At 37.5% G+C, this 24084-nt stretch overlaps 1 protein-coding gene across 1 annotated transcript in view; it reads right to left on the bottom strand.

The window, feature by feature from the left end:
* Positions 1 to 24084, bottom strand: part of LACTB2 (lactamase beta 2) — a 35062-nt gene that overhangs the window by 8851 nt on the left and 2127 nt on the right. The window contains exons 2-5 of the mRNA XM_020288880.2: positions 18172 to 18335; positions 11473 to 11599; positions 3673 to 3851; positions 1592 to 1740 (exon numbers count right to left, since the gene is read on the bottom strand). Of these exons, the coding sequence (XP_020144469.1) occupies positions 1592 to 1740; positions 3673 to 3851; positions 11473 to 11599; positions 18172 to 18335 (619 nt within the window). The remainder of the gene's footprint in view (positions 1 to 1591; positions 1741 to 3672; positions 3852 to 11472; positions 11600 to 18171; positions 18336 to 24084) is intronic.

Raw genomic sequence — 24084 nt, 5'->3', positions numbered from 1 at the left:
ATTATAGCTCATTGCAACCTCAGACTCCTGGGCTCAAATGATCCTCCTGCCTCAGCCTCCTGAGTAGCTGGGACTACAGATGTGTGCCACCATGGTCGGCTAATTTTTAAACATTTTTTGTAGAGATGGGTCATGCTATGTTGCTCAGGCTAGTCTTAAATTCCTGGGCTCAGGCGATCTTCCTGCCTTGGCTTCCCAAAGTTCTAGGATTACAGTCACTGGGCTTGGCAAGAATCATCATATTTTTAGGCATGGGCAGTTACTTGATGACTCATTGCTGAGGGTTATCAGAGTGTTCTACTACCTGTTTTTAGGTTAGGGGGGAAAAAACCCCCAATGTACCAATGTATGGCCTACAATGGCTATACTCTGGGATTATGAAGAATTGGACTGTTTCTCAATATTTAAATATTTATATTATTCTTTTGCCAATGACATTTAATATCCTTACAGACATTTTAATCATTCATTTCTCCTTTTTAAAACAAAGCACAATGAGTATGAATTAACTATTTCTTGATAACTTTGGACTATGGGATATTAAGGCCCTTTACTAATTTTAACTGGCTCCAGGTTGCCTTTCCAAATTCATCTTTAGTTACAATCTCTTGTATCTTATGGCTGTACAAGTTGTAGTAGTGAGAGTTTTTAAACCTAGGTAATCTTACTCCAAGGCCTTCATTCTTAACCTCTAAGCCAGGGGTCCTCAAACTTTTTAAACAGGGGGCCAGTTCACTATCCCTCAGACCGTTGGAGAGATGGATTATAGTTAAAAAAAAAAAAACTATGAACAAATTCCTATGCACACTGCACATATCTTATCTTGAATTAAAAAAAACAAACGGGCAAAAACACCTGCACGTGGCTTGTGGGCTGTAGTTTAAGGACACCTGCTCTAAGCTATAGTACCTACAGAGCAGACATCTAATAAACATTTGCTGAAAAACTGAATTTCACTAGCTGATTGCCATATAGAGTTATCATACTTACAGTGATGTACTCAGAGGCCACTGGGGTGTAAGGTTTTTTCACTATATACTAAATTATTCATGTTCTTTGATATGTATTTTCTTTTTTTTTTTTTTTTTTTTTGGTATATGCTCACAATGGAATGATATGTATTTTCTCCTTCTTCTCCATTGTTGGGCATTGTTACTACTTGCTGCTATTACTCCAATATTTGTTTCTAGTGATCATCCCTTCTCACTTGCAGACTAGGACACTAGATAATCAAGATGGCTAGAATATTTCTTCTGTTTGATCTAGCCTAAGATTTTAAAAGAAAAAAAAAAAGATGGCTAGAATAATATATAAACTTAATCATTAGGCTGTCATTAGGAGTTTCTCCTACAGAGTAAAGTATATAAGGTTTAATGATGGCTCAGGATAGCTATTTTTGTTCTCTAAGGCCAGTATTTGTTGAACATCAGTGTTCTAGAAAGTCGAGACTGCTGGTCTCAAATCTAGACAAGTATCATAACATAAAATTAACAGACTTGTTTTGATCTGGTATATGGTGAATTTATCATATTTATAGCCTATTAAATAGATTATTCTAATAAATTCATGACTATGTACAAATAAAAATTACCTTGTAAATAATTTTTACAAGCTCCATTACTGTAAATGATTTTTCAAAGTTCTCACGAAATACTGTAAGAATCTGCTGTTCTCGGATATTTCTGTGAGAAATGTACTGCAGAATTTTAGCTTCGGCATTATGGATTACTGGGCCATGTCCTAAATTAAAATAATTATAAAAATTACTTCAACCAGATAAAAAATATTAAGTACAACTGAAGGTAACTCTATTTAAAAGTAACTCATTTGGTGTAGTGAGAAAGCATACTAAATATATAAATATAAATTATTTGGAAAGCTATACAGGTATGAAAGATTTAAGATTACATATAATGCCTCTCAAAATAGAAAATTATAGCAAATAAAATATATAGAAAATGTTATTGTGTACATTAAAAAATATAAAATAAAAAATTAAAAACAAAATGTGGTAATTAAAACAGCAACAACAATTAACAGATAATGTTTATGGAGTGCTTCCTATGTGCCATGCACCACTCTAAATGCTTCATATACATTATTCTTACAAGAATCTCATGAGGTAGGTACTATTATTATCCATTTTTAAGAACAGAAACTGAGGCATAGAGAAGGTAAATAACCTGCCCAGTTGCATAGCCAAGAAGGGGTGGAGCTGCAATTTTCACTTGGGAGCTCATAACCACTGTGCTAAGCTTACTTATAAAAGACAGCTTCATATAAGTGAATAATACTAACAATTCACAAGACCCATACTAGAACTTTAAGAATCTTATGTATAGGATAGTGATTCAGAAATTTCGACAACCCAGATTAAGTTACACTGAAATTTACTTCCTCTTTAAGACAATGCAAATTAATATATTATACAAGTCTGCAAGGGTGATGTTTCAAATATCTGAGAACAAAGTATATGGAAGCAGGCTAACGCATGATTTGTATGGCTTTGATTAGACACAGACTATCGTTTATTAGCTGTGTGGCCATGAGGAAATCTCTCGATTTCTCTGAGCCTGTTTCTTCAGTTGTGTGATGAGGACACCACTACCTACTTCACAGGGTTTTTGTGAGGAGGACAGCTGTAAAGGCCTCTGTGCAACCTGATGGCTAGCAGGCTTTAATATATGGTAGCTATGGCCACAGAGCATAATTTACATAAAAACAACTGCTGTGCTAATAAAGCCAGTTCACTGGATTCACTAGAGCAAACACTCTAAGAACCTCTACCAGGTGGCCTCTTATTAACCCAGCTTCGATGTGAGTACGCCAAATGCCTACTCTCTACTTTTTAAAAATAGCTAGCAGTTTCCATTCCTTTTATGTCATAATGTTACTCTAAATGCCCAGCTCCACTGTATGTTTCCTATTCCCTCAGCAGTAGGAACTCATGAGAACATGGAAGTATACTGAAGACACTGTACTGACATCTTTCAATGGCTGTCTGGTTAGGAGCAAGTTAGAAGGAATTAGAAAATTAAGTAACCTAGTCCCATTTTCCTTCTAGGTCTTCTTACTGGGTCCTGTACCTTTCTTAGCTTTTGAGATGGAAAGGAGATTGATATTATAGAGCAATATAATATGAGATACTAACAAGTTTCCTTTTCTAGAGAACAGAAATAAATATACTATTTTACAGCTGAGATGAAGCTCTTGATATTTCAATATCATGAGTTAAGAAACTAGAGCTCAGAGGTCAAATGTTACTCAAGGTTACACAGTTACGATGTGGCCCACAGCAGAAATCAAGTTCACAAAAATGATGGTAGTGTATGGAATGAAAAAGTTTTCCTGTTCCAATGTAAGCTTATTTCTTTTTTTAACAGTTATATTAATAGCTGCTTAGATGTTGAAAAATAACCTTCATATCTTCATAAAAAGTTACTAATATAACTCTCGGCCTTCTCTTTAACTGCATGGCTCGATAAGATTGAGGGGTGTAATTTAAAGAAGAGGTCTATCTATCTATCTATCTATCTATCTATCTATCTATCTATCTATCTATCTATCATCTATCTATCTATATCTTCAAGGCTGAATACACAGAGATAAGCCAAAATCAATCTTTCTCATCATTTGACACAAATAGTTTGCTAGATTTAGAAAAGTACCCACCTGGATATATAATATCAGCTTTCATTTTCAATAATTTTTTTAGGGAGTTCATATAATCATAGAGATCTTCAAATACAGTTGTTCCTTCCCCTAGGATGCAATCTCCAGAAAAGAAAGCATTTTCCTCTTCTAAGAAGATAGCCATATGATCATCAGTGTGGCCAGGTGTATATATAACTCTGGTTGAAGGAAGAAATAAGAAATAGTAACAATTACAAACTCCTAGACTTAGGAGAAAATCTGAGAAGTAAATTATTCTCTATCTTTACCTTTGGACAAGACACAAATAAATGATGCCAATGAGTTAAAAAGCTCTTTTTTTTCCACGTGCCCACTAAAAATTACCAGAAAACTGTCCCCTTTAACTAAATCAAATTTCTCATTCTGAAGTGTATATTTAACACTCCTCCCACCTTTCCCCCTTATTTTATAATAGGCACTGATTATAACAAATGTAGAAAAGAGAAAAGGAGATAAAAATCAGCAATCATTTCCATCACTCAGAGAGAGTGTTTTTATTAGTGTTAATTTTTTCAATTTTTATGCATATTTATATTTTAAAAACAAAATTGATACTGTTTTAATACCTGATTTTTGAAATTTTCACTTACTATTATTGTATTTTGCTATATACCACATAAAACTTAGTAAATAAATTTGTATGCTTTTTTTTCTGTTAATCTGTCTTTGTCAGTTTTATTTTCTTACCTAGCCAGGAACTCTAAGAGGGCTGAGGAACACTTTCCTTCCCTATGCTGACTAGGCCTGACCATGAGATTCCCTCCCCGTCATTATACAATCAAGTATGAGCAAGAATTTGCTAAGTCAGTTTAGGGAAAAATCCCCCACCATTGGTATCTGAACCCCCTCAACCCCCATATCTTATCACTTTGGTCTGCCTTTAGCAATAATCCTGTCAAGTCAGTTTAGCCAGAAACCCCCTTACCCCTGATATTTCCTCTTAGTGATTTCCCATCCACTGACTCCCACCCTGCTCCTTGATTATAAATTCCCACTTGTCCTTGGAGTCGTGGAACCCAATCTCTCTCCCCTGTTGCAAGACATCATTTTAGTAGTCCCTATACTTACTGCTATGGTTCCCCTTGAATGAAGTCTTTAATAAGTGTCACACATAATTTTTCTCTTTAACAGGGCCTAACACCATAAACTTCCACCAAGGCACATCACTGTGAAATTTTACACCATAGTGGACAAAAAGGAAAAAAGAACAAGAGCTGTGACATAAAAAGTTCAGGAAACAGAAGGGCTTCAGATTTCTCAACTGCATTAATGAAACCAGAAGGAAATGAAATCTTATATATAAAACTCAGAAGGAAAAAGACTTTCAACTTAGAATCTATACCCCCAAGTTGGATTAAAAAGTTACTATTAGATAAAAATTCATCCTTTCTTAGGAAGCTACTGGAGATGGGTTCTCCTTCAAAAGAGAGGGTATCAAGAAAGTTATGGGGTATAGGAAAGAGGAGATGCAACACCAGAGAGAGGCAAAAGGAAGCCCTATGTGAGAGTGAAGAGAATCTGAGATGACAGCAATGTCAGGCCTGGAGGAAAATAAGTCCATACCGAGACAGTTAGAGATTAGAAAGCTCAGAGGGAAGCTTCTTTCAAAAGATGAAATTAAGAGAATCTCTGACACATTTAAACATTCTGAGAGATATACTCGGACTTGAATAAGTTATAAATATTAATACACAGAAAACTAAATAACAAAGCAAAATAATTATTAACTTCAGCAAAGCAAAAGAAAGCATGGTTTACTATTATATAATACATAGTTCAGCTGAAAATAGTGTCCATAGTCATAATAACATAAACATTGAATACTTATCTAACCAAAACTATGACATTGAGAAGTTGGAGTATAGGAATGGTACCCATAAGTAGAAGAGGAAAACCAAATCCTAATTTTTTCATGGGAGGAAATTAATACATACCTAAAATTGAAAAATCAAGATATAGCAAGGAATCAAAAGTTCTCTAAGATCTGTTTCTGTTACTGCCCTACCCTGTTTAACTTCTTTCTCCCTAGAGGCAACCACTTTTACCTCTTTAGCTAATTATTTATATCAGTTGCCTGTATGTTTCTGCACAAAAAATCTATACCGTCAAAGGTAATTACATGTGTCTCATGACCCTAGCCAATGATATCTAAATACATTTTCAATTGTGGATGTTAGATTCTAGAAGCTATAACAATAAGCAAACCTTTTCTTCACCAAAATAACGTGATAGAAGCAATTTAGAATATAAAATTTGTTTAGGCCAATTTAAAAGATCTATAAAAAGTACACAAAAATAAAGTTATTTGTGTTAAGCTTATCTCACAGGACCACATTACTAATAAGCAACAGTGAAGCTCTACTAAAAAGATGTGTGATTGTCATTAGAAACTAAAGGCTCAGTATTTTCACAGGCTAATTCTACCAAACATTCAAAGGTCAGATAATTTCACTATTAAGCTATCCTATATTAGGAAAACTTATGAAGCCCAAAACTAACAAAGGTTGCACAAGAAGAAAAATATTACCCAATCTCACTAATATTGTTATAAAAATATTATAGCCAAAATGTTAGCAAATAGAATCCAAAAGCATACTGAAAAATGACATATGACCAAATAAAGTTTATTAAAAAAATGTGAGGGTGTTCCAACATTATAAGGTCACTGAAACTAATAATAAAGATATGGATAAAATAAGCTTATCTTCCTTGACATTAAAGAGACATTTGATACATTTTAACTCTTAAATGACAGTACTTAGGAAAAATAAAATGACTACAACTTAGAGGAGTTTCTCCTTTGCCAAAAAATAAAAATCATTTAAATCCTTAATATTAAATATTTAATCTGTAAAGTGTTTAAAAACTCTACTAAAAACATAATAGATATAAGGTATAAGACCATGTGATACTAGCATAATGGGAGCAATTATTTTTGAAAGGCCAATGCCTGACATTAAGAACTATTATGCTTTTATTTCCAAGGGTATGCTTCAGGTATTGCAAACAATTACAACATTATAGTTGCTCCAATGGTGAGGTAGTAAAAAGCTGTTAGAAACCATCTCTTTTGCCTGATTAAACCCACTGTAAGTTGTTAATAAAAGTTATGTTAGATGAACATAATTCCCCTTTTTCCAAGGGAAATGAAAATAATTTCTATGAAAATAATTTTTAGCCAACTATGAAAACATGTATCTGTCTGTGGGTGTGTGTTATATCTTATGGATAATCTTATGAACACAAAACCACAAAAACTCATTTGGAGAACCACCCTTTCAGATTCTTCAAACTGTCTTCTTCTCTTTTCAATGTGTTTGCAATGCTTCCTTTATTTTCTGTGCCACCCCTCCACCACACCAGAACTCAGTGATGGTTTTCTGTGATATTTTCTAGGCTGGAGACAGTAAAATTTCTTAAATTAGGGGATCAGACATTAACAATTTTCCAGTCACCTGGGTGGCTAATGCTTTAATTTGCATTTGTGTTAAAATTCACTTCACATATGCAGGAGGAGAAAAGGAAATGACATCAGATGTGCTTTGCTAAAGATCAGAGGAACTGCAGCTGTGGCCTTCCCATTCATCAGGTATAACATTTATCTAGTGCTGCCACTTCTGTGATAGAGTAGGCTTCAGACTGGCTCTCTTAGAAAATTCAGGACAGTGAATAAAAATTGTCTGATTGACTTTTCTTCAAGAAATTACACTTAGTTCATTAGAATATTCCTAAAAGTTACATCCAGAATCAAATTCTTACAGAAAAACCTTTCTAGTTTTCTACTCTTTACTATAAGGGTTCCTGTTGGGTACTATCTCTGCCCCTACTGTATTTTGTTTTTTCCCAAAAGTTGGCAAGTAGGCAAGATCAACTAGACAATGACTACTTGAGAATTGAGCAGATTTTAACCTTCTACTTATGGAATGTTTGCTCAACACTAAGTCTTCATGTTAATGTTTAAAACAATTGTGTCTCTAACTTTATAAAAATGGAAATTGGAAACCATGGTCATCAGAAAATTAATGTTTCATTCAGGCTTTATCGTAACTATAATTTATATTTTGAGAAAAGATTATTTACTAATAGTCATTTAAAAAAGTGTCTGCTTTTTTGACTCTTTGTGTTAGTCCCTCCCATTCTTAACATAGATTCCCACATTTAACTTCTCTTAATCAAAATGTCGTAAAACAAAAACTAAATAGAATTCAGATAATATTGAGATCTTTGGCATCAATTCACTCCATGAATCCAAGACAGTACTCAACTGAAGGGGAGGCAGTGATAGGAAGCAAGGATGGAAGTAGGGGTTTGGGGCACTGATACTGTTTCGTTTCTTCATCTGAGTGCTGTTGATATGAGTGCTTGTTCAGTTTGTAAAAATACACGATGTTGTACACTTATGTACACTTTTAGGTAGAGATCTAATATCCATGATTCTATGACAACTGTGACAAACCAGTACAGTGAGTCCCAAACCTCTGAGACAAAAGTCCCAACGAACCACTTACCATCTCTACCCCTTTCATTAACTTGGCCCTAGGCTGGTGTGCTATGGAGGAAATTCAGCATTGTCAAGAATACTTTTTGAAATAGTAATGTAATGTTTATTTTTCTTTGGTGTCATGAGCAAATACAAGATGCTACTGTATTTTCAACAAGAGCATTTTAAGGAAACTGTCCAGAAACTAGCTGGTTTCTAAATTACATTTTATAAATCATTGGCATAGTGGAAAAAGGGGCCACTAGTTTGAAAGAGGACATGAACACTCACTACTTCATTTCTCATTCTCATTCATCTGTTCATCTATTTGCCTCTTCATAGGTATTTAGCACATATAGGATAAATATTCAGTGCCTTCTATGTGCTAGGGACTGAATATATGACGATGAACCTGGTATCTGTGTTAGAGAATGACTAGCTAACTATCAAACCCATTTCCTCTTTTTCCTGGGCATGCAGTTAAATGGTATTTCCCAGCCTCTGTACAGTTAGGGAAATAAAACTTACAATCAGGAGACAAAGAACTATATACTCAGTATCTTTTAGTGACTACTAAATGGACAATTCAGCTAATAAAAGCAGCAGGAGTTCAGAAAAAGGAGAAACAAGAAAGGATTCATAAATACCATAGAACTTGATGTGTGACTTATAGGTTCAGCAGGATGGGTAAAGATACAGAGAAGGACTTGTAAGTAAGGAGAACAGCATTAGTAAAGGCATTAAAGTGAGAATGAGCAAGTACATGTGCAACAACACAATGCCACCAACTTGTCTAATGCAAGTGGTATATGATGGAATTTACAGAAAATGCAATACAAGGCTTAGTTCATGAAAACCTCTCAGGCATTATCCCTTCTATGCTCTTTTCTACCTGCTGGATTGAGGTGAGCACGGCAATCTTGAAAGGCAAACATTGAGGAGGGTGGAATCACAAGACAAAAAGAGCCTGATTCATTACTTGCAGGTGGGCCAACTGGCTAATCACAACCTTTTGTGGAATTTATGTGACTGAAAAATAAACTTATTTCATGTTTGAGCCATTATACATTTCTGAGTTTGTTTGCTATGTAATTGGCCTTAATATTGTGAAATTAAGGAGCTAATTAGGCCAGGTGCGGTGGCTCACGCCTGTAATCCTACCACTCTGGGAGGCAGAGGCGGGTGGATTGCTCAAGGTCAGGAGTTCAAAACCAGCCTGAGCAAGAGCGAGATCCCATCTCTACTATAAATAGAAAGAAATTAATTGGCCAACTAATATATATAGAAAAAATTAGCTGGGCGTGGTGGCGCATGCCTGTAGTCCCAGCTACTTGGGAGGCTGAGGCAGGAGGATTGCTTGAGCCCAGGAGTTTGAGGTTGTAGTGAGCTAGGCTGACGCCACGGCACTCTAGCCTGGGCAAAAAAGCAAGACTCTGTCTCAAGAAAAAAAAAAAAGGAGCTAATTACCTTCTAAGGAGACGCCTACTCACACATAAAAAGCCACAATTTAGTAAGCACTATAACAAAATTTTAAAATTTATTAAAGCTGGAAGAAGCAGCAGTTAATTCCACTCAGAAAGGGTTCTTGAAGTATAACTAACATGTGAACTGTGTTTGCAGAATAAACAGGTAAGAACTTATTAAGGAGACAAGTAGTGTGAAAGGAGTAATGCTTAGTAAAGGAGAAGATACAAAGTCATGAACATATTTAATGTGCCCAGGAGAATTTGCATATGGCTAAGTATTTCTCCAACAGGAGTTATGGCCTAGAAAGGTGGTCTGGGGCCAGACAGTGGCATGGTAAGGAGAATTAACATTATCTTGTATGCAGTGAGCAATGGAAGATTTCAAGTAATACAGCATAAGAAGGGAAGACTGGGATGGGGAGAGCTAGAGACAGGAAGATTAAGCAGGAAGTAGTGGTAGAGGACATGAAGACTAGGAACAGCACTGACAATTTTTTTTTGAGACAGGGTCTTGCTGTGGCCCAGCTGGAATGCAGTGGTGTCATCATTGCTAGCTCACTGCAACCCCAAACTCCCGGGCTCAAGCTATTTTCCCATCTCAGCTTCCCAAGTAGCTTGGACCAGCACTCCCCAAACTTTTTAGCACCAGGGACTGGTTTCATGGAAGGCAATTTTTCCATGGCTGGAGGGGTGGTGGGGTGGAAGTGGAGGAGGAGCTCAGGTGGTGATGCCAGTGATGGGGAGCTGCTGTAAATACAGATGAAGCTTCACTCTAGCTCACCAGCTGCTCACCTCAGGCTGTGCGCCACAACCTGCCCCTCCCAAGTTTCATGGAAGACAAGGGACATAGGTGGGTAGGGAGTAGAGCAGAGCTCTGCAGCCTGGTCCTTATCAAGCCATGGACCAGTACCAGTCTGCTGCCCAGGTTGTTATGGACTGTACCACCAAACCTGCCTAATACTTTTCTATTTTTGATAGAGATGGGGGTCTCACTCTTGCTCCGGCTGGTCTCGAATTCCTGAGTTCAAGCGATCCTCCCACCTTGGCATTCCAGAGTGCTAGGATTACAGGCATGAGCCACCTTGCTCGGCCTGAGATACACTTTGAATCCCTCAAACAGGACACAGGGGATTATGGGTCTTACTTAAAATGTGCTTACTTTACGTATGGGTCATCTTTTGGAAGTAAGAACATGGGAAAGCCCTGAATTGATAGGTAGATCCCTAAACCACCCTAGGAGGAAATGCTAACTTTTTAAATGTAAATTTTATTTATTAAAAAAATGGTAATCATATGATCAAACAATTTTAATAGGGTATATCAATGAAGTCTTTGTTTTTTTTTTTGGAGAAAGAGTCTTGCTCTGTTGCCCGGGGTTAAAGTGCTGTAGTGTTGGCCTAGCTCACAGCAATCTCAAACTCCTGGGCTCAAGCGATCCTTCTGCCTCAGCCTCCCAAATAGCTGGAACTATATACATGCACCACCATGCCCGGCTAATTTTTTTTTCTCTATATTTTTAGTTGTCTAGCTAATTTCTTTCTATTTTTAGTAGAGACAGAGTCTCACTCTTGGTCAGGCTGGTCTCGAACTCCTGAACTCAAGCAATCCTCCTGCCTGGGCCTCCCAGACTGCTCACTCCCAGTGTGAGCCACTGCGCCTGGCTGAAGTCTTTCTTTCCCTTTCTCAAGCAACCCATTTTCTCCCTTCAATGTCATACCAGATTCCTTTTGTATCCTTCTGAGGTATTCTTCACAGTATATATCTACTTTTCCCTCTTTTTTATAACACATACATAGACCCCTTGCCTTCCCTGGCTAAGGAACATTTACTTACCTTAGAGTGGCTCCCTCAGTTTTAATTATATCTCCATCTTTCATATAAACATATTGTTGTTCTCCATTTCCTATAATTTCTTCTCTATGAGGATTCCGTGGGAGTTTTTTAATACAATAGGTAGTGTCTGGTCACAAAACATGGGAAATAATATTAAGTGACACTTTAAATGATAATTTACCCTTTTAAGAGATAAATTTTCATAGAGCTAACAATTGTGAAATGACCGCATAAAATACTAACATTAAGAAACAATATAGCACAAAGTTCTCCCAATGTCAAAAAGATATGAAAAAAAAAAGAAAAACAATAGAAAATGGGTTGAAGTATAGCAGCTTATCTCTGGGATGTAACTATTTTGTATATCTGAACAAAAGAGATCTTTATTCTCTCAGGCCCTGCTAGGTCTACATAAAAGCCTTTGTGTTTTTCTAGTAACTCCTGGTTTATACAAAAATTTGGAAGTAGTACTTCATAATTTCAGATGGCTTTGACATCCTAACAGGTGATGAAGAGGCAGTAACGCACAACCTGGGAACTTTATTAGGTGCCTGAGGTATAGTAAAGAAGTCATGGCAGTAGTTAATAACAAAAGGATGACAGCATAAGGTCCTTGCTGTGTGTGCTGAAAGGGAGTCTAAACTCCAGGGCTAAGATATTAAACCTTTAAAATAAGCTTAACCCATACTGCCCCTCACTGACACACAAAAAATCTATTAACTAACCAATCCACAGTTGAGTGCCAATTATCTAATCGGTATACTATGTATAATGAATACAAGCTTCATAACCTCAAAGTACTTAAAAGTTGCAATTATTGGGGAAATAAAACTTACAATCAGGAGACAAAGAACTATATACTCAGTATCTTTTAGTGACTACTAAATTCAGCTAATAAAAGCAGCAGGAGTTCAGAAAAAGGAAAAACAGGAAAGGATTCATAAATACCATAGAACTTGATGTATGGCTTATAGGTTCAGCAGAATGGGTAAAGATACAGAGAAGGACTTGTAAGTAAGAGGAATAGCATTAGTAAAGGCATTAAAGTGAGAATGAGCAAGCACATGTGCAACAACACAATGCCACCAACTTGTCTAAGGCAAAATACTGGCTGGGAAGAGTGGAGATAAAGTTGGATAGGCAAGATAAGTTCATATCAGGGAGGGCCTTAAATTGCCTTTCTCCAAATAAAGGAATTTAAACTTTACCATATGTGACCACTGCATGCTTATTAGTAAGACACTGAAATAGTGTTAACAGGTTGATCAACAGAGTGGCTATGGGTGGGGAGACTAGATGAGAGCGATCAGAGAGACCAGGAGGGGATGACTACAATATGCCAGCTGGAAGGTAAGGAATATTAGAATCAGGGTGGCAGCACTGAAAATATGGAGGGAGACAAAGACATTTAAAAGAAAAATTGGGCCGGGCGCTGTGGCTCACGCCTGTAATCCTAGCTCTTGGGAGGCCGAGGCGGGCGGATTGCTCAAGGTCAGGAGTTCGAAACCAGCCTGAGCAAGAGCGAGACCCTGTCTCTACTATAAATAGAAAGAAATTAATTGGCCAACTGATATATATATAAAAAATTAGCCGGGCATGGTGGCGCATGCCTGTAGTCCCAGCTACTCGGGAGGCTGAGGCAGAAGGATCACTCAAGCCCAGGAGTTTGAGGTTGCTGTGAGCTAGGCTGACGCCACGGCACTCACTCTAGCCTGGACAACAAAGTGAGACTCTGTCTCAAAAAAAAAAAAAAAAAAAAAAAGAAAAATTGACAAGGCACAGAAATCTGGCTAGCATGGGGGGATAAAGGAGATAGAAACATTGAAAGAGAAATAAAACAAACAACCCCAAACTCCATTATTTTGCATCTTAGAGGCCAAAGCAAAACAATTATATGCTTTTCTGGGAACTGACATTATATAACAAGATTGATATAGTAAGTTTGTTTACTTATTTATTTTGAGAAAGAGTCTCACTTTGTTGCCCAGGCTAGAGTGAGTGCCTTGGCATCAGCTTAGCTCATAGCAACCTCAAACTCCTGGGCTCAAGTGATCCTCCTGCCTCAGCCTCCCAAGTAGCTGGGACTACAGGCATGTGCCACCATGCCTGGCTAATTATTTTGTATGTATTTTTAGTTGTCCAGATAATTTCTTTCTATTTTTATTAGAGATGGGGTGTCGCTCTTGCTCAGGCTGGTCTTGAATTCCTGAGCTAAACGATCCTCCTACCTCAGCCTCCCAGAGTGCTAGGATTATAGGAGTGAGCCACCACACCTGGCCTGATATAGTAAGTTTTGTTTGTTTTTGTTTTTAATTCGTATAATTTTATCTTTCAGTAAAGGAGTGAAGGTATTACATTTCTAGTTATGAGACCTTTGGTAGATAATCTTTCAAAAAATTCACAATTATCTCAAAATTACAAAACAAATGTCATGTTATAACTTTGCATCAGTTTTCAAAATTACGTGTAAATATAAATGAAAACATATCTTTGTCACAATAGTCACTGACAGGCAGGATGAGAATGCTAAAAGCAATCACATAATAATAATTATTATTTTCAATAATTTATTGAGACAGAATTCATACTGTAAGTTCTACCCCTTAAATGTGTACAACTCAGTAGTTTTTTTTAGCACATTTGAAGAACTATACAACTATCAGCACTATCTAATTTTCAAAACCCCTAAAGGAAACTCTGTACCTAGTGATAGTCCCCATTTGTTCCTTTCCCAGCCTCTGGCAATCTTTTATCTACTTTCTGTCTCTATCTTATAATTATTTTAACAAGAGTAAACTCCGAGTCATTTATTAAGGTTTGTAGAATAGATTAGAACATCATTGGTAATGCTAATTATTTAAACTAACACGAACATGTGACATTGTTTATGTATAATAATTTCTAATAAAACCACATTCTAATTGAATAGCATAGAGGCAAACATTTGACTCTGAGGACTCAGATGTCAAATATGTGGCAAAGACCCAACCTCAGCTGCAAAATAATTTTTAATTATCAGATACCAGAACATATTTTACAACTGTGGTCTGCAACCCCCAGGCCGTGGACTGGTAAGAGTCCGTGGCCTTTTAGGAATGGGGCTGCACAGCAAGAGGTGAATGGCAGGGCAAGCGAGTGAAGCTTCATCTGTATTTATAGCCACTCCCCATCACTCACATCACTGCCTGAGCGCTGCCTCCTGTCAGATCAACGTTGGCATTAGATTCTGCATTATGGTATGCTGTAAATTATTTCATTACATATTACAATTTAATAATAATAAAGTACACAGTAAATGTAATGTGCTTGAATCATCCCTAAATCATCCTCCCCACTGCTGGTCTGTGGAAAAGTTGTGTTCCATGAAACCAGTCCCTGGTGCCAAAAAGGTTGGTTGGGGACTGCTGTTTTACAAGATTTACTTAAAAACAAAGCAAAAAACTCAACTGGGAATATGTAGTTCTCGTATCTAGTAAAATTCTGGTTCCTGCAAGACACTAGGAGTCCCCAAATCATATCCTGATTATGTTTTAAAATTTTGTAAGCAGTTTGCTTTGAAGTTACCGTGTCTTCCCATAAAGATCTTATAAATGGCATTTGTATTTTTGGTGTGGCCTATAAAAATACAGGTTGTTAGGGAGTGATTCTGTATACTTTCCTCATGCGAAATTCTAGAACAAACAAAACCAGGTGTCCTCAAACTACTGCCCTCGGGCCACATGCAGTTGTTTTTGCCTGTTTGTTTTTTTACTTCAAAATAAGATATGTGCAGAGTGCATAGGAATTTGTTCATAGTTTTTTTTTTTTTTGAGACAGAGTCTCACTTTGTTGCTCAGGCTAGAGTGAGTGCCGTGGCATCAGCCTAGCTCACAGCAACCTCAAACTCCTGGGCTCAAGCGATCCTCCTGCCTCAGCCTCCCAAGTAGCTGGGACTACAGGCATGCGCCACCAAGCCTGTCTAATTTTTTCTGTATATTTTTAGTTGATCAATTTATTTCTTTGTATTTTTAGTAGAGACAGGGTCTTGCTCAGGCTGGTTTTGAAGTCTTGACCTTGAGCGATCCTCCCACCTTGGCCTCCCAGAGTGCTAAGATGACAGGCGTGAGCCACTGTGCCCAGCCTGTTCATAGTTTTTAAACTATAGTCTGGCCCTCCAACGGTCTGAGGGACAGTGAACTGGCCCCTGTTTAAAAAGTTTGAGGACCCCTGAGCAAAACTAATGTATAGTGAAAGAAAGCAGATGAGTGGTTGCTGGAGGTGGTGGGCAGATCACAACAAAATGCACAGGGGACTTCTTTTTGGGATGGAGGAAGTGTTCCATATTTTGACTGGAGTAGTCACATAGGTATTTACATTTGTTAAAACTTATCAAACCATACACTTAAAAAGGGCATGTTATATATGTATATTAGAGCAATAAAGCAGATTTATGAAGAAAAAAAAAGGCCATAAACATTTTAATTTTTCAAATTGATCCTCATGCTACAAGAATTGACTAATGTAACAAAATTAATTAAGAAACCTCAGAATAGGCCAGGCGCGGTGGCTCATGCCTGTAATCCTAGCTCTCTGGGAGGCCGAGGCGGGCGGATTGCTCGAGGTCAGGAGTTCAAAACCAGCCTGAGCAAGAGCGAGACCCCGTCTCTACTATAAAGAAATTAACTGGCTGATATATATATATAAAATTAGCCGGGCATGGTGGCGCATGCCTGTAGTCCCAGCTACTGGGGAGGCTGAGGCAGAAGGATCCTTGAGCCCAGGAGTTTGAGGTTGCTGTGAGCTAGGCTGACACCACGGCACTCCCTCTAGCCTGGACAACAAAGCGAGACTCTGTCTCAAAAAAAAAAAAAAAAAAAAACCTCAGAATAGATTTTTTTTTTTTTTTTTGAGACAGAGTCTCGCTTTGTTGCCTAGGCTAGAATGAGTGCCGTGGCGTCAGCCTAGCTCACAGCAACCTCAAACTCCTGGGCTCGAGCGATCCTCCTGCCTCAGCCTCCCCAGTAGCTGGGACTACAGGCATGCGCCACCATGCCCGGCTAATTTTTTCTATATATATTATTTGGCCAATTAATTTCTTTCTATTTATAGTAGAGACGGGGTCTCGCTCTTGCTCAGGCTGGTTTCGAACTCCTGACCTCGAGCAATCCGCCCGCCTCGGCCTCCGAGAGAGCTAGGATTACAGGCGTGAGCCACCGCGCCCGGCCTCAGAATAGATTTTTAATTCACAAAATTTAATAGGTAGATAGACAAGATAAGGAAAGTCAGAGTGAGAGATTATATGAGTTCCCATGGCACATAGTTCCCTTGGATTGGAAGAAAGGAGGTAAGAAAGAAAGTTATGTTAGACAGTTTTTTTATAACTTGCAGCCTGATAATATTTAAGTGTGCCTATCTGAGACTATTTTGGTGTCTCCATTGTAGTTTCAAGGCCTAAAAAACCCTATTTTTTAAAAATAATACACATGTAAATCTTTGTGTGAATAAACATCCTTGATCTCCTTGCTATGCTTTAAACATGCCAAGCAGACTCCCATACCAGCATCTTTTCTCCTCCAATGCCCTCTGCCTGGCACACCCTGATCTCAGGAGCTTATTCCTTCTAGATATAATGTCCAACCTAGATATAATAGCCCTGCTGTCTTCCACTTTACTCTCTCCTCTTTCTCTTCTTGTAGTTTTATTTTCCTTCATAGTATCCATCATCATCTGATCTATTATTTATTTATCATTTATCTTTCCTGCTGTAATGAAAGCTAGATAGAACAGTGCCTGACATACAGAAGTCACTTGAGGCCGGGTGTGGTGGCTCACACCTGTAATCCTAGCACTCTGGGAGGCTGAGGTGGGAGGATTGCTCAAAGTCAGGAGTTCAAAACCAGCCTGAGCAAGACCCTGTCTCTACTAAAAATAGAAAGAAATTAATTGACCAACTAAAAATATACAGAAAAAATTAGACAGGCATGGTGGCGCATGCCTGTAGTCCCAGCTACTGGGAAGGCTGAGGCAGGAGGATCACCTGAGCCCAGGAGTTTGAGGTTGCTGTAAGCTAGGCTGACGCCAAGGCACTCACTCTAGCCTGAGCAACAAAGTGAGACTCTGTCTCAAAAAAAAAAAAAAAAACGAAGTCACTTGAATATTTGTTACATTTGTTAAATGAATGAACTAGGTATATGATGGTGGGATGAGAGAATAAGGACAGAGATAGTAAGAGGTCAATACTGAGTAAGTTTGGACAAAGAGTTATCAATACAATGACATTTCACCTCAATTTCAGTATATCTTAGTAATTATCTTCAAGTTATGAAAGGCCTGAGAGCATCTGTTTAGAATGTGGACAGTAACAGCCTACTTCACAGTATCCATATAATGTGTTTAGCACAGTGCCTGGCACAGAGTAAATGCTCAAAAGTTGTTAGTTATTATTAATAAGTCTGAAGCAATTAACTGTCACACAGACTGAATTAAAACTAACCTTCATCAGTGAGGAAAGAGAAGGAGAAGATCTGAAACAGAAAACAGGACTTTTGCTTTCCTTTGTTAAAGCTGGGAACAGTATTCAAGTCATATACATTTCTAAAAGTATCATTTAAATATACTTAGTTTATATTAGGTTTATAGATTACTTAGCTCTGTAACTGAAATAAATTATTCTCCAAACATAGCTTTCCTCAGTGAACTCAATGAATGCTTTCTGTTTACCATTACTGATGCTTTTACAAATATCTTCTATGCCGCCAGTATGATCCCGGTGCCAATGAGTCACTATGATTTCCTGGATTGCTGTGTTAAATTCAGTTAGAGCCTGCTTTAAACAGCTGATATATTCTGGAATTGCTGGTTCTCCAGTGTCAATGAGGATTCTCCTGAAAATTAAATGGAAGATAATCACATAACTGCAACAGAGTTAATATTAGCATATTTCTCACACAGATAATTTGTATTAAAGAAACTGCATAAATTGTTTTGTTTTCAACATGCTTGTAAACCAGCCACATGTCACTTCAACTTAACTACAGTAATCTCACCATAAGAAAGTTGTTTGAAAAATATTATAGCTAAATTAAGTCTCCACAAAGAATAATAGTAGTAATCTTGAATACTTACATAGCAATTAAAATAAACATGGCGCTGTTCCAAGGACCTTACATATTTTAATTATATTCCTCATAACAACTGTTTAAGGTAGATATTTCATGATTATATTTGGAAATTAAGTAACTTACCCAATGTTACCCTGAAAAGAAATGGTAGAACCAGCTTTCAAACCCAGGTATTCTGGTACCAAAATATGTGCTCTTATTCTCTGTCTTTGAGATCTCCTATCTCAATATATCTCAAATGTCTCACAGATATGAAAGATTTGATTCAATGGAATCCCTAAAGAAACCTAGTCTTCAGCACTAGATATATAACTTAACACTGAAATTTTACCTTGGTACTCTTACACATAAAAATGAAGACTGTAGGGAAGCATGGGGGAAATGCCTGAGCTGTTTTCTTTCTTTACTTAGACAACCCTATTAGTAATATTATTTTGCTTGTGGTTCTGAACCTTCCTTATACTTGTTTTCCCTTCCTCACTTTTTTATGGGGTGGCCTTTCTCTATGAAGTTTTCCCAAACTAAAGATATCAGGGTGACATTTTCCTTAAGAACCAATTCACAAACTTCTGACCTAATTCATGTTGTTTCATAGTAATGCCTCACTAATTTAGGATGGCAAGAGATTAGTCTTGATGAAATGTCTGAGTCATTCATTTATTCACTAATAACTGTTTATGGATTACCTACTATGTGCCATGCCTTTATTTTTTGCAGTAGGTAAGACAAAAAACCCTAACATTCTAGTGGAGGGTGGCAAGGGGGAGCTGTATAGGAATGAAAATGAACAATAAAAGTAACAGATAATAGAAAGCATTTTATAGAGCACTAAAATTGGGTATATATGACAGGAAATAACTGGCTGGCTATTTTATATTGGATGGTTTGCTTCCCTAACCCTATTCCCTGAGCCCCACAGCCAATAAAAACAAATTGCCCTCTTGAAGGAGAGAAGGGCAGTGGCCTTATGGCCTGTTGGCCTGTCTACACTCTAAGCTCATAGGGCAGAGGATCGACTTCAGAAGCACAGCTTTGAACTGTGTTCCAGAGATGAAAGACCAGATGGTTACACTGGTCCAAGGGGGCATTGTAAGGTCCTGTTGGCAGTGGAAATGTAAGGAAGAGACAGCTTAAAGAACATTTAGAAGGAGCAATCAACAGGATTTTTTTTTTTTTTTTTTAACAAGCGGCTGTGGAAGAGAAGGGAAACAGTTAATGATTCTGAGGTTTCTAGGTAGGATGATTGGTGTGCCATTATCCAAGACAGTAAACACTGGAGGGAGCAAATTTGAGATGAGTTTGATTTGGGTCACAGTGAATTTTGATGGCATTCCTAGACATCTTCCCTTGCTTTTCCTCCATAGCAATTATTACTATGTAATACATTATGTACTTACATGTTTATTTTATTTATTACTTATCTCCACAACTTCCACCACCCTACAAATTTGGGCCTTATGAGGGCAGGTACCTTGTCTGTTTGGTTCAAGGAATTTACAAATTTCCATATCTATAATACATTGTGTCATGCTTGGCACTGTGTATATTCAGTCACACTAAAGTAAAAATATGCAAAACTATAATAGAATACTTCCAATAATATTCTCTAGCCCACTATCCTAGATTTTAGCTACCTCCATGAATTTTTACCACAAATTCTTCTGCTCAATTAGGTGTCACTCAAATTATTGTGGGGGTCTTCTGGACCTTGAGAAGAATCCTTCCATGCTTCGCATCAACACCTCTCAATTTTTTCAAACCATTAAAGTATCTTTTGATTACTATTTTTGAATCCTTCCCTTCCCCCTCCCCTCCCAAGAATCTCTGTTTTGTAGTATCTCATCATCTAAAACTGAATTGAAACCTCTGAATTTTTAATTACAGACCAGATCAAATCATGCTTAACAAAAGTCATGACACAATTAACAGGGTTAGCGTACAGATTTCACAAAATCTAGTAGCAAAGATAACAGATCTTTCAGAATGCCTGTGCTGCCTGTTTGCAGGTAAAAGTGTGAATGACCATGAGCTTTTGTCACTAGAGAACATGGTTCCTGAGCCTTCTTTTTAGTCTCCTAATGGTCCTGTCTTGGGCTAATAAAACTAGAATTAGCAAAGAAAGGAATCTCAAAGTAAGGAAAATACAACTCTCACAAGTCCTGAATTACACATGGTCTATTCAGAACAGAAGAGGGGTGTCTTGATGCTATAAAACCTAAAAATGGGTTTGTATCAAGTATGGGGGGGGTGTCACACTGATAACATCTTACATTACCATAGCAATTTAAACCATCTGGAGCTTCATATATATTAATATTACCTCTTTTGATCCTCAGATCAACTCTAGGGAGTTATTATTTTACTTTACAGAAAAAGAAACTAGTCTTCAGAAAGGCTAAGTGATTTGTTCCAGATCATATAACCAGAAAGAAGCAGTGCTAGGACTAGATGTTCAGCTATAAGGTCCAGTGACTTTTCCATTCAAAACACTGCCTCTCTGGTAGAAGAGGATTGCTTATGTAAGCATCTAGAACCATTCTTCATGTAGCATAAATAAAAGTTCAGCTATAAATTAGAAAAAAAAAAGTTCTCAGTTTCTTCCTTAACAAATAGTTATTCTATCTGTAATGTCTGTAAATAGCTATTGTAGATGATTAGATAGTATTATTTCTATGTGGGCTGGCTGACTTTGCTCTTCATGGCCACAGACAATATGCCTATCTTGGGAGGTCATTTTGCAAATCCAGTTATGCTAATAAAGGGCTCAAGAGAGGAATGTGAATGAATCTGTACAGGTCTATGACTGGACTGCACTAAAGGACAGTGCATGGCACATAGTAGGCACACAACAATCTGCTACATGGAGAAAAAAATTCTTCAACTGATAGGAAAGCTGGTGGAATCAAATTCCTCTTTGTAGGTATTTTAGATAGCTATTAACTGGTCTCTATTTGCTGTTACTCTTATAAAATCATTAGATAGAATTTTCTGAGTACCTACTCTGAACCAAGTGTTGTCTAGATGTTATCAGGAAAGCAGAAGTGATAAAAATAATAGCTAACATTGTATATTTTCCACATGCTAGAACTTAAGTACTTTTGGTATATGCTTTTTCATTTAAATTTCACTGAATCCTCTTATCATCCCTATGAGGTAGGTACAACTCTTATTGTGTAAGTAAGGAATCTGAAGCTTAAAGAAGTAACTGTCTTGTCTGTAAATGGAGCCAGGATCTCCATTTAACTAACTCTAATTTAACTCTAATCCTTAGATTAGATTAGTTTATTCCACTACTTTGCTTTTTCGTATAAGATATACTATATGCCCTCAAAGTATATACAATTTTGATAGGAAAGGGTAAAATTGCAGCTTTTGGAGGTTCTCGAGCAGAGTTTGAGAAACATGGAAATACTCTGGACAATTTGGCTATCATTTGTTGATTCAAACACTTATTGAGTATCTATGTACAAAGCATCATGGTTAGGTCTAATAGTGCTTTAGTGAAATTCATTTGGCATCTATGGGCTGATCAGATGAGGAAGGAAAATCAGCTAAAACTTTATCATCCAGCAGTTCTAGAATCCCAACAGTGAAAATTAAGATGTAGGGAACCCTCATTCATTCAGCAAATATTTACTGTACTACCCATGTTGTGTACAAGGCTCTGTGCTAGGTGCTGGTGATATAACAATGACAACACCTTCATTGAATTTACATTCTAGTGGGCATGAAGGTGTGGAAAGACATTAAATTGCTCGAACAACAACAACAAAAAATTAGTATTGTTGAGATATGGGCCATGAAAAATATGGAGTGCTAGGATAGAGTATTACATTGACCTAACCTAGTTGGAGAGGTCAGGGAAGACTTCCAGAAGAAAGGATATTTCAGCTGAGCACTAAAGGATGAGTGAGGTTAGCTGGGTGAAAAGGGGAGGGATGAGTGGGAGACAGAAAGGAAAACATGAAAGCTCTGAGGCAGAAATGATACAACTCATTTGAGGCTCTATAAGCCCAGTAGGGCTAGAATGGGAGAGGTTTGAGAGGAGCCTGATGAAGCAGATGGAGGCCAGAATATGCAAAACCTCCCAAATTTCTGTCAAATCACAACTTGGCAAGAGAAACAAACAAACAACAAAAAAACCCACAACTACTCTGGCTACCTGGGGAGGGCACTTGATTGAAGAAAAACAAAAGGAGATGCAGAGAAGCCAGTTTGGAGGCTATTACAGAAGCCTTCACAAGAGGTGCACTGGTTTGTACTGGGTGATAGCAAGGGATATGAAGAGATCTTCATAACAGCTTGGATGTATGGTAAGAATCAAAGAAATGTCAAGGAGGGTACTTAGGCATTTCCCTTGATCAAACATGGGGATGGTTCTGTTTACCAAGATATGGACGACTGGAAGAGGACCTCATTTAGTTTCCTGCAAAAGCCTATAAGTTCAGTTTCAGAAACACTGAATTTCAAGTAGCTCTGAGTCATCCAAGTAAAGATTTAAAAGTCAGCTACCTGAGTCTGAAGATAAAGTATGGATTTTGCCTAAACTGGAGCTATATATTTGGTAGTTAATAATAATAGGTAAAGCCAAGAAAGTATGCAACATCACCTAGGTAGAGAATACATCATGAGAACAGAACAGAGGTAAGGATTACATCTTCAAGAACTCAAATAATTAAAGATCTTGTAAAGAAGATGACTCTATAAAGAATAAGAAAGAGCATCTAGACAGGTAAGAGGAAATCTGGAGAACGTGGTATTGGCCAATAAAGGAGGGAACAGTCAATAGTGTCTAAAGACAATAAAGGTCAAGGAAGATGGGAATAGAAAAATGCCATTGGGTTTAGTGATATAAAAGCAACCAGTGCAGCGTGGTGGCTCACGCCTGTAATCCTTGCACTCTGGGAGGCCGAAGTGGGAGGATCGCTCAAGGTCAGGAGTTTAAAACCAGCCTGAGCAAGAGCAAGACCCCATCTCTACTATAAATAGAAAGAAATCAATTGGCAAACTAAAAATATATAGAAAAAATTAGCCGGGCATGGTGGCGCATAGCCTGTAGTCCCAGCTACTTACTTAGGAGGCTGAGGCAGAAGGATTGCTTAGGCCCAAGAGTTTGAGGTTGCTGTGAGCTAGGCTGACGCCATGGCACTCTACCCTGGGTAGAGTGAGACTCTGTCTCAAAAAAAAATGCAACCAGTGATTTTAGAACTGTTTTGTGAAGTGGAACAATCTCAGAACATCTGATTTGTACCCAGTAAATAATCATTTCTAGCCACCTTTTACTTTATAGAGCAGTATCTTTTTTTTTTTTGGCCCCGTTTAAAAAGTTTGAGATAGAGCAGTATCTATCTGCACTAATTTATTCTAGCTCAACTGTATGCAGAAATAATTTAAACAGTGTGATTCCACCGGCTATTCTACTCCATGAGTTTATGAAACAGTGTTAAGTAGTTTAAGATGGGAGATCATGAATCTGCTTTTCCCAGTCAGTTTCAAGTCCTTTAAGTCACTT

The sequence above is a fragment of the Microcebus murinus genome, chromosome 7 (genome assembly GCF_040939455.1).
Source record: "Microcebus murinus isolate Inina chromosome 7, M.murinus_Inina_mat1.0, whole genome shotgun sequence".
NCBI lineage: Eukaryota > Metazoa > Chordata > Mammalia > Primates > Cheirogaleidae > Microcebus > Microcebus murinus.
Note: the sequence above shows the minus strand (reverse complement) of the source record. Positions and strands in the feature narration are given on the sequence as shown.